The following is a 14,225-nucleotide window of genomic DNA, read 5'->3' on the forward strand; positions in this document are numbered from 1 at the left end:
CCCTTGTCACTGTCATGAGATTGAAGCTGCACTATTTATTGTGCTTTTAGAGGATGAGCTTGGGCATGTTCTTGGATTCATCACGATCATTGTTCTTGTTGTATTTGCAGACAGCTGTGATTTTTTTTTCCATGTTGCAGCCTCTTGATATTGTGATAAATTCTTTTTGTCTTAAGGTGCGTTTTGCTAATAGCTGCTTTTCCAAGCAATTATAACTTAAAAATGCTCGTTTTAGAGAGACTAAAATACATGGTTGTAAGACACGTTAAGACACAACACGTTAGAGACGCTTCAGACATAAGTGTCTAAAGTGTCTTAAAGATAAGACACGTTAGACACGCCATTGTGGTTATAATAATAAATAAATAATTAATATATGTATAAGTATACAAATGTACAACTTGCTAGCATAGCTAGCTGCTAGATTCTAGAAGTACAATAAGCTACACTTAAATAATGCAAGAAGAAACAATGCACTTGTACAATGTAGTTAAGAGTCAAGACTTGTCACTCAAGTCTTAAAAGTTAAAGTTAAGACTCACGGCTGAAGAGCTCACAAGTTTTAAGTACTTAAAGGTTTAAACTGACAATTGAATCTTGTCACATGTGACATGAATGAAAACTGCATCTCGATACATATAATTGAAAGGAAGCTTTCGACTCTCAAGACTCAAATCTCTGAAGATTCATCCTAATCTGAATCTATGAGGTCACTGCCACTGCTAGATCCAAAGTCACCATCAATGATAGCATGGCTAAGTCAAACTCAATGTGTGTTGTTACTCCCCACCCACCAAAAAAAAAAAAAACACAAGAGTGTCTAAAGGTGTCTTAAGGTAAGACATGTGTCTTAAGTGTCTTATCATAAGACACGAGTGTCTTAACAACCATGCTAAAATATAATAGTTGCAGTTTGAATGAGAGAATGTGGGCTACTTTTTGATTAGCTTTCTCCTTTAGTGCTAGTGTTTGTCATGACCAAGTCTGCCCTTCACTTCTGGAGAGCTGACATAAACATAGTATGAAAACTTTTGTATACATGGATACTCAAGAGTATGTGTGGGTCATTTACACTAAACAACTCAAATATTAGACTGAAAATACCTGTGTCAACTCTAGGTTTTAAGGGAAAATGTGAATGGAGAGGTCCATGCAGTTTAAGTGGTGCTTGTGTGCTTGTGTACTAGATTCAAGAGTTAATGTAAGGCTGTTTTAGAGGAGTGGGTGAAAAGAATCTTATCTATTCTTTCCTATCGCTCAAGTCTATGGTATTAATTCGTCTTTAACAGGGACAACCGTCTGGTCAATTGGGACTGTGTATTAAGGACTGCTATCTCAGACATTGAGGTAATCTTACTTCATCTTAAAAAAATAAAATAGAAATTTAAAGCAGAATCACTTTCAATCTTTTGCTTGCTTGAGATTTTAAGATTTTCACATGTGCTAGTACTATGTTTCCGCTTTTTCTTTTGGTGCCCTTGTTCCAAAGTTGGGACATAAGGGATTGATAGAATTGTTTCTGCAATATGATATGATAAAGTCCGCAGGAGACCCATTAGGATCTATGGGACTGGTGATCACTATCAATTAATAGTGATCCCTTACGTCCAGTGAGAAAAATTACAAACTGTATTGAGTACTTGTTTGGCTAGCTTATGTGTTAGACCCAGTACCTTGTTGCAATGTTCAAAAACCCTTTCAAGTAGCTTCCTAGCTTTGTGGCTGGCTGCTCTAGCAGGTTTTTTAGATCTCTGCTGCCCCCATATTCTTCTCTGATGTGTGCATAGGCTCTACATCTTAGGAGTACATGTTGTTCATTCTCTACCTCCCATGTGGAGCAGAGTTTGCAGTTTCTTTCCTCTCTAGAAATTCATGGACTTGCCCATCTACCCCTGTCTATCTCGAGATCATGTGAGCTAGTTCTGATTTTGCAGATGAGATGTCTTTTAAATGTTGATATTACCTGAGGTATTTCTGCATTCCATGGCTGTCCATTGAGTTAGGCTAGTCCATGGAATTTCACACGGGAGGGCATTTGGATTCCCGATGCGATTGCATTTTTGTACCTGGGTTTTGCCAGAGTTTTTGTACCATTTTCTGTGTCACAATCTTTCTTATTTCACATGCATCTTCTGGTAAATCAGTGGCTGCTATACCCAATGTTTCCATCCATTTCATTCCCTCCCTGTGCCAGCCCATGCTCTGTGTACCTTCCATCGCCTTGTGTGGTATCCTACTGCCGCCCATCTTCTAGAGGTAAGCCATGAATTGACACAATGCTTCCCCCTCTAGAGGTATCATACCCATCTCTGCGAGTAGGATTGGGTAGGGTGTCTGTGCCTTAACCCCTAACTCCCCTATCTTTCCCAGCATGTTCTAGACAGCCCGGGTGCCCAAGCGGGGCATCCATAGAGGATTACTATCTGCACAAGCATGGTGAATTCCAAGGGTGCGCCTTCTTGCATTTGTTTTGGAAGCTATATAGAGCTTTTAAATCCGCTAGAATCGTTCTTTCCATGCATGCGTTCCACTTGTAGTTCGTGAAACCTATACTTGGTTTGTTGTGTTTCCCAATGACCATTACGTTTGACTTGTCTATATTGACCTGCATCCTCGAGTGTTTGCAGAAATCTTTCAGCGCATCTATATGTGCTTGCAAGCCCTCCTTATTCTTTGCGAATAATACTATGTGATCTGCATAGATAAGCATTAACAAAGCGTACCTTGCAATTTGAACCCCCTCCTTGCTGTACATTCTCGTAGAGACGGTATGTGCTAACTTAGCTAACCATACATGTGGGCACAGGGCGCGTGTATGTGTGTACATATGCATATGTCGGTGTGTACGTATATGTATGTATATATAGATACATATGTGTGTATACCCAAAAATGGTACCATTTGGCATTACGATTTAAAGACCAAAGCTGATTCGCATGATGTGATATCAATCCAAGGAGGAGGCATCAAAACCCTGTATAAACCAGCCACTGAGATATGACCCAGGCATAATGGGTGGGTAGAAGAACCCTGGCGATGCAAGGACCAATCAGTCGGCGATACATAAGCTCCAACCTAGGTACCAGCAAAAAGGAATAAAGCATCTGAGAAAGATAGTGCCAAAGGCGTTGATAATGCATCCCCAATCCATACCGTTTGGCCGCCAGAGAGAGAGAGAGAGAGAGAGAGAGAGAGAGAGCGGAATTTTGCTAGTCTTTGGAAGACCGATGGGTCTATGAGACTGTGACAAATTTGGTACAAGCAAGCTGAAAGGGTGGACCTACTAATCGAGCATCAACACCCATGCAAAAAGCAAAAAGCAAAATGCTACATAGTCATATCAGAATAATCCTCTACATCATCACTATCATCATCGTCATCAGATCAATACAAAGTGAAATATGGTCCAGAATACAAAGTGTCATGATTGAGGTCCCCTCTAGCTCGCCTCATCAAGGGTGAGGGAGGGGTAGCATGAAATCAGAGATAGAATGCTGTTGGTTGCTTGTGGGCGTAGTCTTGCGCTGTCTCTTGGTCAAGGCTCTATGTCTAGCAAGGGCGGCAATGACCCTTGTTGGTCGCGCTTCAACTCTGAATAAGGAGGGAATGACTCCACGTGTAATTTGTGCGTCAACCCTTTGCCTGAGCTGTCGTGTCACTAGCTCTGGGTCGCGATCGTGTTGAAGGCCTAGTAGGTGGGAGCCTGTACGGTCCGGCTGGAAAAACTCAGGGATCATGCTTTAAGAAGGGTCTATCAGGGTACACTTACGGTGTCTGACTGCCTCGTGAATGAAGGTGGCCAAGCATCTCTGTATAGACAATAGAAGCGCCCCCGAATCTCAGATTACACCGGACATCTGAAAATGGAATGCTTCTCAGACTCAATCTCCTGTAGGTCACAAAAGGTGCATATGCGTCTCTCCTTGGGTAAACCCTTTGCCTGGCCACTCTCAAGAAGAGACCCGAAATCGCTCAATAGAGATCCTCAGTGAATGGGATAGATGAATCCGCGTATATCATGGTGGGTCAATAAACCTCTCATCTGAGACATGTAGGCAATGATCTCTATAGAAGCTGAGCTTCACTAGGAGCTCATTATGTTCCAACCAGGTCTGGAATGTATGTAGTTGCAAAAGATCCTTACGTATGACCTGGTTGACCTCATGATACCGGAGTGGGGAGAATGGCACGTCAATGCTCTATTGGAAGGGACGAGGCCTATCCATGTGGATCCCTAGTCGCTCAAACCACCTCTCTATGTGTGCAAACCAACATCTCTGGTCACGTGCAGCTGATAGTGCCATAGAAGAGGACAATGCTAGCCATGGTAATCTGTTGCATCTAGAGGTGCAATCCCCGTATCCCCTGACTCAATATAAGTGGGTGATGACCTGAAATGCTGCATCGAGCTGCAAGGGAGATGACCCAAACTCAGCTTGGATAATCTGGTGAGGAACTGACGGCTCACTGAGAATCATATGTGATAACATGAGAACCTGTAGGCGCTCCACACGAGCCCACTCTGTATCAGACAGATCCGGCACCCAGCAAGGGTTGCCATACATTCCCACTGGGCGGACCAAGGAGTAAAAAAGTAAGCCCTCGGTCCGAGGGTCTTGAAAGCGTGAGCGGGAGCATTGCCTCTCTAGTCTGGCCAACGAGGCATACCCTCTACTCAAGCGAGCCTGCATCGCTAGCCTCATAGTGAAAATAGGTCCAGAGAAGAGAAACCCCAAGTATGTGTATCACGAGACAATCTCAACCGGTGACCCATCAAAAGTGAACGGCTCTCGATGCATAGCAGCCCGAGAGAGAGAGAGAGAGAGAAAGAAAGAAAGAAAGAAAGTGTATTATTGTCCACTAAAGGCCAAAATGGGCCCATGGGACATCAAGAACTCTGCATACAAGATAGCACAAAATCAACGTGCCACAAAGAAGAGGCATCGTCGAATATCATCTAAGTGCTACGCAATACAATGCAAGTGAAAGTACATAATGTCAAATCTGAGCCTAAATACAAAGTAAACTAGATGCAAGGAAACCGCCCCTGGGTGCAAAATGGGGGGATGAGTACAATATGCCAATGCAAAGATACAAGTCCAAGTGTCACGGAGTCTGAGAACCAAAATAATACTGGAAATCTTGTCCATCGACTCTGCCTCCTGCTATGAGAGTACAAATCTGAGCAAAGGTGACGTGAGCGGCTGGTGGGGCGAGATCTCCATGAGTAAGTATCCTCCGAAAAGCTGCCATCATCCTGGATCGTCTGGAGATGAAGCGGCGAGTACGTCCCCTATGTAACAAGATCCTGCGGCGTCTACAAACCATCTCATATGTACATCCACAGGGTGGAGGCATGTGTCCTGTGTGAGCTCTGACCTCCTCGTGCTCCTCCTGGTCTCTGTCCTCTGGTATAGCGTGTGCCTGAGCTCTATCAGGCTGGGCTCTATCACGCTCCGGTCTGTGCTGATGGTCTCTGAGGTAGTCTCGTCGAAGCATAGTGGCCTCCCTGACATAAAGAGCTAGGCAATGCTGATCCTCGTAGTCCATCACTCGTGAGAGAGGTCCAAAGCCATCCGTGAAGAGACAGTGGAATCTACCTCTGAGCTCATAATATAGCGGGCATCTGCAAATGAAGTGCTCCTTTGACTCCACCTCTCCCATGGTGCAACAAGGGCAGATCCTGGTCTCTCGGCCTGGTCGCCGTCCATCCTCCATGCGTCGTATCCTACCAGCCTCTATCTCGAGCTGATGCGAAGAGACTCTAAGCTGGCCAAGGGCAATCCTCAGTGAGTGGGACATGTGGATACCTGTATAGCCTGATGGAATGACAAATCCATCCTCTGAGATCCGAAGGAAGTGGTCACGATATGTGGCCATCTTCGTCGGAAGCTGCGTGGGATAAATCCAAGTGCGATACGTATGAAGCTGCAGCAAGTCTGCTCTCGTGACCTGGCTAAGCTCGTGGCGAGTCAACTCGAGATGAGGGGCATCTATGCTGTATCGGAAGGGAGGCAGTCTATCCATGTCTAGTCCAAGAGATGTGAGCCACCTAGTGAGTCTGAAGTACCAGCAGTATCGGGCCCCAGATCGTGCCAACTCCATAGAAGATGCAAGTGCTAACCATGGCAACCGAGCTCTGCCTGCTGCTGAGTCTCCAAACTCCCTAACCCTGTGCAAATACATGACCGATTGAAACGCTGCATCCAATGCAAGGGGAGTAGCTCCAAACTCTGCTAGCATGATCTCGTGCGGAACTGTAGCCTTGGCCCTAATGAGCCGAGAGAACATGATGATCTGTAACCTCTCTACTCGTCTCCAATCTGCAGCGCCAAGGTCTCCTGCCCAGAAAGGAGCTGCATACATCGCAGCTGGTCTCACCAATGTATCAAAAAGCAAGGATTTCGTATCGGGATGCTGAAAGTGGGACTGAAAACACTGACGCTCAAGATGAGCCAACGAAGCATACCCTTTACTAATCCTATCTCGTGCTGCATATGTCATGGTGAAAACCGGTCCCCTGAAAACTGCCCCCAAATAAGTGTACTCTCTAACAAGCTCAATGGGCTGTCCGTCATAAGTGAAGCAAAACTCATCCGTGCTGTAAATACGATCAGAGGTGTTGAAAACCATAACCTTGGTCTTGCCAAGGTTTACGGTCAACCCCCTGTTCTAGCAAAACCTGTGGAGTGCCTCAATATGTGCCTGGAGGCCCTGAGCAGTAGAGGAAATGAGAACCACATCGTCCGCATACAGGAGGATAGGAATGGAGGATCCTGAGAGAGTAGAGCCCACACCGCCTGTCATCTGTACAAACATCTCTAGCTCATCAATATATAACCCAAAGAGAGTAGGAGAGAGCGGGCAACCCTGCTTCACCCCAATCGTGCTGCATACCTCCTCTGAGAGCCCCTCACGTGTCCGAACCCGACCAGTGACCCTCTCATACAAAGCCATGATAGCCCACTGTATCTCTCCACTGAAGCCCATCTGGCGAATCCTCTGAAACAATCTGAATCGCGGAACTGTGTCAAATGCCTTCCTGAAGTCCACGAAGCAACAATAAAGCCGTTGCCTTCGTGACTTCGCCTCCTCTACCAGTGACCTGAGTGTGAGGATGTGGTCAAGTGTCGAATGATCCCTGCGAAATCCAGCCTGCCCTCTGGCTCTGAGTCCTGTCGTCTCGGCATGGTCATTTATACGGCTTTCCAAAACTGATGCATAGATCTTGGCCATAACGTGGCCAATCATGATGGTCCTGTAATTCGACGGCTCCATAGGGTCCCCCGACTTGTGGATAGGTACTATGGTATTGCCTAACCAGGACTGTGGTAGGCCTGTACAAACAGACTCATTGAAGAGACGGGAAAGAACAAAATCTAAGGCATTAATCCCATGGATTACATACTCCGCTTGCAATCCATCATGATCCTTAGCTCTCCCGTTCTTCAATCAGTGGACTGCTGCACGGACACTCTCTGGTGTGAAGAGACTAGATGAAGCTGGCCTAGGGGAATGGGATAAATCGATGGCTGGCTGATCTGGAACATCGTATAGAGCTGAAGTGTATGCAGACCAGACACGTGGATCTGTGAGGGGGCTCTGAGACTTCGAGCGAAGGAATTTTCTCCAGAATTCCTTGGAGTCACAGCTGAAAAGCAAGCTTCTCAGCTCCTCCTCATTCCGGGCTAGAAATTGGCGTTTCTTGCGCCTAACCAACCACTTGTAGTCTCTCTTGGTTTCGGCAAGGAGGGGAGACTTCTCCTTGGTCTCAAGGTGAAGTTTCCTGCGGAGTTCCTTACACTCCTTGTCATACCAGCCGTTGCAAGGAACAAGACCAACCGGTGGGGGACTAGACGAATGACATGTGGCAGGGAACGACATGTGAGCGGCAGAAACGAGTGAAGTATGTACAAGTTCCCACCGGTCCTGCGTGGATGGTAGAGCATCTAATAGATGAGGACGGAGTAGGCGGCTGAGGTTCTGGCTATATACATCATCGAACTGGTGGTCGAAATGAACCTCGTAATAGGGTTGGCGGTCATGATAACGAGGGGGGGTGGGTCATGGGAGACATGAGTCAAAGTAAAGTGGATGAGTGCATGGTCGGCAGAGGGCATGAAGGGGCTAACAGTAAGGCTATGGATGGAAGGGACTAGAGTCGGGGGACCTATGATGTAGTCGATCACGCTAGTACCACGCCCAGAAGTAGAAGAGAATGTAGGCATGGAAGACTGTGGCCACCTGGACAAGCCGTTATAAATGACCATACTGTGCGAGGTGAGGAGCTCCAGTAACTGACGTCCCTGATCTGTGGGCTGTATTGTGCAGTCTGATGAAATCCGACAGAGGCTATCATCGTGAAATGCTGGGAGTATGACCGGATCCTCCATGAAGTCATAAGTGAGGGCCTGTCTGTTTGAGGTCCTCGCGTTGAAGTCTCCTAAAAGGATGACTTCTCCGCGATGTGAAAAATCTGCAATGTCCGCTGAGAGATCCTCAAATATGGACTGGCCTGGTCCAGTGGAAGAATAGATCGACTGCGCCGGGGGGAAGTAGCAAACTGCAATAAAAAGATCTCGCTGAGGGGCTCTGCGGCGGATGCGTACCCACAAGAATCGGGCATGTGAATCCGCTCTCTCCACTGTGATGATCCGATCGAGATGCTCTCTGTACAAAATGGCCACTCCTCCAGATCCTCTCACTCCAAATGTTCGAGTGTGCTGCCTGAAGGCAGATCTCCATGTATACCCTGTCACTCGTGGCAAAGGTCTCTCTGGACTCTCGTGTGTCTCCGTGAAAAAGATGATATCTCTCCCAAAGAATGCCCCCCGTAGATTGCCTGGCTGTGCTGTAAAAGAACCATTGCAGTTCCATACAACGATGCGTAGACTATCTGACGGGTGGTGTGTCCCATGGGCCCTGTCCCGTCAAGCGGTCGCAGCAGGAGGTGGAGGTGGGGCTATATCTGCTGGTCTGCCATCTCTAAGCACTGTGGGAGCACGCCTCAAGGTGCCTGTGATGAGTCTGCCATCCCTGATCACTGCCCACTTGCCCTGAGCTCGGGCTGCATCTCTCTGAGGCATGAGCGCCTTGCGCTCCTCAACCTGTATTTGAGTCAAATCCTCGTCCATGGAAATCTGTGGGTGGTCTCTGAGTGTCCCTCTCCTCCTGAGGGCAGCTAGACGTGCCTGGGCATCTCTGAATCTGATAATGAGGGGCTGCTCTCTAGTACGATCCCTCCCGACTCTATATGATCCTACTATGCCATGATCCTGTACTCCCAGTGTCTGAGAGACAAAGGTCACAGCCTGTGTCATCGTGGACTCTGTCGCCGAGGGCAAGATACCACGAATGCGAATGTTGAGGGCCTTTGTGGCCCTCTGCTGTGACTCGGCCAATGTAGCTGATACAGTCGATCTCTGAGGCTGTGATGGCTGACGGCGGATGACATCCACCCACTCTGTGGCTCTCTGGACCTCTGTCTGAAGGGAGGTCAAACGCTCCTCAACCGCTGCTACTGCTGTAGTGGGAGATGTGTCTATGTGCTAAACGCGAGTCTCGATCTGCTGCACTCGCTCTGTGTGTCCATGAATCTCTCCAGCAAGAGTCCTATGAGTTGCCTGTAAGACCTGAAGATCTGTCCTAATAGACAAGATCTCCCGATCCTGCTGTGTCACTCGATCAGCAAGAGATACAACCTGAGCTGTAAGTAGAGCAATGGTCTCGTCCTTCCTGTGAAGCATCTGAAGGGCAGCTCGGAGGTGGGTCTCAAAGTGCTGAAGCTCTGGTAGGATGTGGCGGCAAGGACAAACAGTGCAAGGCATGGAAGGAGAAAGAAAGGGAGAAAGGGGGGAAACCGGTAAGGTGGGTAGCGGGGATGAAGGAGAAGGCTGGAAAGGGGGAGAGAAAGCGGGTACCGGGGATGGAGAGGAGGGGATGGGTAAAGTCTGTAGAGAGGATGAGGAGGAGGGAGCCTCTGGCAAAGTAGGTAAAATAGGCAACAAAGGGGGGGAAGAGGTGACAGAGGGCTGTGAGAGGGGGAGCAAAAAGGGTGGAGAAGGGGTAGGAGAAGAAGGAACCTGAGAGGGGAGGGGTGAAAAAAACTGCGGGTACAAAGTAGCTATGGGCGGAAGATGAGATAATGGAACTGAAACCGGTGTACCTGCGACTGGGAGTGCGGGCACTGCGCTGGGCGGAAGATGAGATAGTGGAGCTGAAACCGGTGTACCTGCGACTGGGAGTGCGGCAAGTGCGGGCACTGCGTTGTCCTTTGAAGAAGATGCAAGTCCTCTTCTTCTATAGTGCAGCATATCGGTCGTGGCGGCCATTGATGTTGCTGCTGTTGCTGCTTCTGTAACATGCTCGACGGTGTCGGCCATGTTTAATTACGAGAAACCGGCAACATTGAAAAGCGGGAGATGGCGAGCGCTGCCAATGCGCGATGAGAGAGAGAGAGAGAGAGAGAGAGAGAGAGAGAGAGAGAGAGAGAGAGATTTTAAAATTAAAAAGAAAAGTTGGGGTTTTTCTTAATTTAAAAAAAAAAAAGGGGGGGTTGGGGCTGCTCCCAAAAAAAAAAAAAAAAAAAAGGGGGGTCGGGGCTGCAAGTGCGAGGGGGGGTGAGCGAGTGGTGAGCGGGGGGGCTGAGCGGAGGGGTGAGCGAGGGGCTGTGGGGGCTGAGCAGAGGGGTGAGAGGAGGGGCGCGAGGGGGTGAGCGGGGGGGTTGACCGAGGGGGTGAGCGGGAGGGTTGAGGGAGGGGGGTGAGCGGGGGGGCTGCGGGGGCTGAGCGGAGGGGTGAGAGGAGGGGTGCGAGGGCTGAGCGGAGGGGTGAAGGGGGAGGTTCCAAGGGGTGAGCAGGGGGGCAGCGGAGGGGTGAGAGGAGGGGTGCAAGGGGTGAGCGAGTGGTGAGCAGGGGCTGCGAGTGCGAGGGGGTGAGCGGAGGGGTGAGCGAGGGGTGAGCGGAGGGGCTGAGCGGAGGGGTGAGCGGGGGGGCTGAGCGGAGGGCTGAGCGGGGAGAGAGAGAGAGAGAGAGAGAGAGAGAGAGAGAGAGAGAGAGAGAGAGAGAGAGAGGGTAAGAAGGGTGAGGGGCTAGGAGGAAGGAATCCACCTATCTGAAGCTACCTTGACAAATTCGAGGAGCTACTAATAGTTTGTAAGAGAGAGAGAGAGAGAGAGAGAGAGAGAAGAAGAAGAAGAAGAAGAAGAAGAGGAAGAGGAAGAGGAAGAGGAGGAGGAGGAGGAGGAGGAGGAGGAGGAGGAGGAGGAAGAAAAGGAAGAAGAAGGAAGAAGAAGACGAAGAAGACAAAGAAGAAGAAGAAGAGAAGAGGAAGAAGAAGAAGAAGAAGAAGAAGAAGAGGAAGAAGAAGAAGAAGACGAAGAAGACAAAGAAGAAGAAGAAGAGAAGAAGAAGAAGACGAAGAAGACGAAGAAGAAGAAGAGGAAGAAGAAGAAGAGGAAGAAGACGAAGAAGAAGAAGAGACAAGAAGAAGAAGAAGAAGAAGAGGAAGAAGACGAAGAAGAAAAAGAGACAAGAAGAAGAGACAAGAAGAAGAGGAAGAAGAAGAAGAAGAAGAACATCTATATTGACAATAATCTTGCGTGTGATAGGATTGTAGAGACGGTAGCCCTTGCTCTCTGCACTGTACCCAACAAAAATGCATTTGATTGCCTTATCAGACAACTTATGCCGAAACTCAACTGGCACATGAGCATATGCAAGGCATCCAAAAACACGAAAATGATCCACAGAAGGCTTTCTCCCTTGCCAAACTTCATAGGGAGTCTTGGTCTTCAAAGCTTTGGTGGGAGCCCGATTCAAAACATAATTGGCACACATGAGACCTTCAAGCCAAGATTTGTGAGGCAATTTTTTGCTTTTGAGCATGCATCTATCCATCTCCATAAGAGTACAATTTTTCCTCTCAGCTTTGCCATTCCATTTTGCTGAGGGGTTAGCCTCACTGTAAGCTGACGTGCAATGCCCTTGTCTTTCAAAAATGCATCAAAATCTGCAGACAAATACTTCCCTCCTCTATCTGTGCGTAATGTCTGTATCTTGAGTCCTGATTCATTTTCAACCATGGCTGCAAAGTGTTTGAAAACCATAAACACTTCTGATTTGCGTTTCAGCCCATAAACCCAAGTGTAGTTGGAGTAGTCATCTATAAAAGTGACAAAGTAAAGATGACCACCCAATGATGGAGTCCTCATGGGACCACAGACATCACTATGAATAAGTTGTAATTTTCGAACAGCTTTTACTGATCCATCCTTCTTGAAAGGAAATTTGTGCATTTTACCAAGAATGCATCCTTCACAGGCATGTGGAGGAGGTGTTTCAAGAGGAGGCAATGCATCAACCATATCATGTTTTTAAAGTGTCATCAAGCTGCCATAATGCATGTGTCCATATCTGGCATGCCATAACTCCGCATTCTGCATAGCAGCAGTAGGAGTGGAATCTGCAAGAACATGTGCTGGTCTTTTCTCATACATGTCAAGCTGAAAAAGACCACGTAACAAAGTGCCAGACAATCTCAAGGCATAATCATTCTCTCTGTCATGGACTGCACACTTGTCATCTTAAAAAATGACCTGAAATCCAGCTCTGTTAAGAGTGGACATTGAAAGTAGATTTTTTGTGATACTAGGCACATACAAGACATCAGAAATTTTGAATGTTGAGCCATCAATGGCTGTAAGTTCAACTTCTCCTGTACCACGAACTGAATAGGAGGAGTTGTTGGCACATGTGACCTTTTTACCAACGGGAGGTGGATGCAGAGATGTGAAAAGATACTTCTTGGAAGTGATATGCTTTGAGGCACCGCTATCAAAATACCATGTATTTTGTGTCTCATTGACACTGAAAGCTGATGCATCCTTGAAAGAATCATAACTCCATGTCAGAAAAGCATAAGAGTCATCATTACAAGTGGCTGTAGTATCCGGAGCAGCAAACTGAGAGTCTGAAATGCAAGACAAGAAAGCATAGTCGTGCTCCACAAAGTTGGCTGTAGCTTGCTCATTGTCAGATGTATGAGGAGCTGAATCTGAAACAGCCATACCGGAGCTGTTTTTCTTTTCTTTGCAAGCCTTTTCTTGGTTTCTCCAATGTAGTGACCTGGCTTTTTGCAGTAATGACATATTCCCTTCTTCTTGGGCTTACCTGCATCACCCTTAACCTTTTGAGAAGGCTGTCCTGAACCACTGGAAGGCTAACTTGCTGATGTCTTTGCTTGTCCCTTTACTTTAGGCTTGAATTTTGAAAGCATGGCATGTTCACCTGCTCGTGAAGCCATGTTTTTCCTGGTCTGCTCTTCCTGCAACAGAAGTCCTATCAACTCGTGAAAATTGGGAGGATTTGCACCCCCCCTCAACGACAAATTCAGCGAGGTATGAAAGCTGAGATAAGACTCAGGAAGAGAATGGTAATCATCTCTGAATCAGGAATGATCTCATCAATATTCAGCAATTGCTCTCGTAAATCCTGTAGCTTTGTGAGGTGCACTGACATGGAGTCACCCTCTTCCATATGTGTATGAGACAATTCTCTTTTCAAAAAAGACACCCTGGCATCATTCCGAGCTGCATACATGCTCTCCAAAATATCCCATGCTGCCTTTGAGGTCTTACACGATCGGATATGCGGAATGATGAATCTTTTCACTGAAAGAGAAATACACGACAAAGCTAAAGCATCACGTGAATCCCATCTCTTTTGCTCTGGATTGGTAGGTATAGTTGCACCAATAACTTGTCCTGCAGCTGTACCTTGTGCACGACCTCTGCCTCCTCCTTGCTGTGGAGGGGTATTAGGTGCCACATTTGTTGGCCGGATCTCATCCCCATTTACATAGTCCCACAAATTACGGGAAATCAGAATATTGCGTACCATAAAACTCCAGAGGGAGTAGTTGGTACCATCCAGCTTATCCTCTTGTGAGAGACCACTGAACTGGAAATCATTCTGATTTTGTTGGGCCATGTCTGAGAGAGAAAATACAGCAAATGCAAACCTGAATTCCCTTGCTGGGAATGGAGTGCACAATTCCCAAAAAATACAGCCAAACACTGGCTAAAAATGCAACTCAAATCTCTGTAATGTCTCTGTTAGAAATCTGCCAGAGCATCCTATCTCTCCCAAAACCTGCCAAAAGTGCTTCAAAACACTTATAGAAAGGCAGTGTGAACTGAAACCTGCAAAATTGCTCTCCCAACACAA

The 14,225-nt window shown here is 47.3% G+C and overlaps 1 protein-coding gene across 2 annotated transcripts in view; it reads left to right on the plus strand.

Moving 5' to 3' along the window:
- Positions 1-14,225, plus strand: part of LOC147880639 (valine--tRNA ligase, mitochondrial 1-like) — a 69,474-nt gene that overhangs the window by 31,398 nt on the left and 23,851 nt on the right. For both annotated transcript variants that reach the window (XM_087370466.1, XM_087370467.1), the window contains exon 12: positions 1,290-1,347. In XM_087370466.1, coding sequence (XP_087226592.1) covers positions 1,290-1,347 — 58 coding nt within the window. The remainder of the gene's footprint in view (positions 1-1,289; positions 1,348-14,225) is intronic.

This window comes from Dipteris shenzhenensis, chromosome 32, assembly GCF_047967505.1.
Source record: "Dipteris shenzhenensis isolate YYH24624 ecotype China chromosome 32, Dip_SZ_1.0, whole genome shotgun sequence".
NCBI classification, from domain to species: Eukaryota; Viridiplantae; Streptophyta; class Polypodiopsida; order Gleicheniales; family Dipteridaceae; genus Dipteris; species Dipteris shenzhenensis.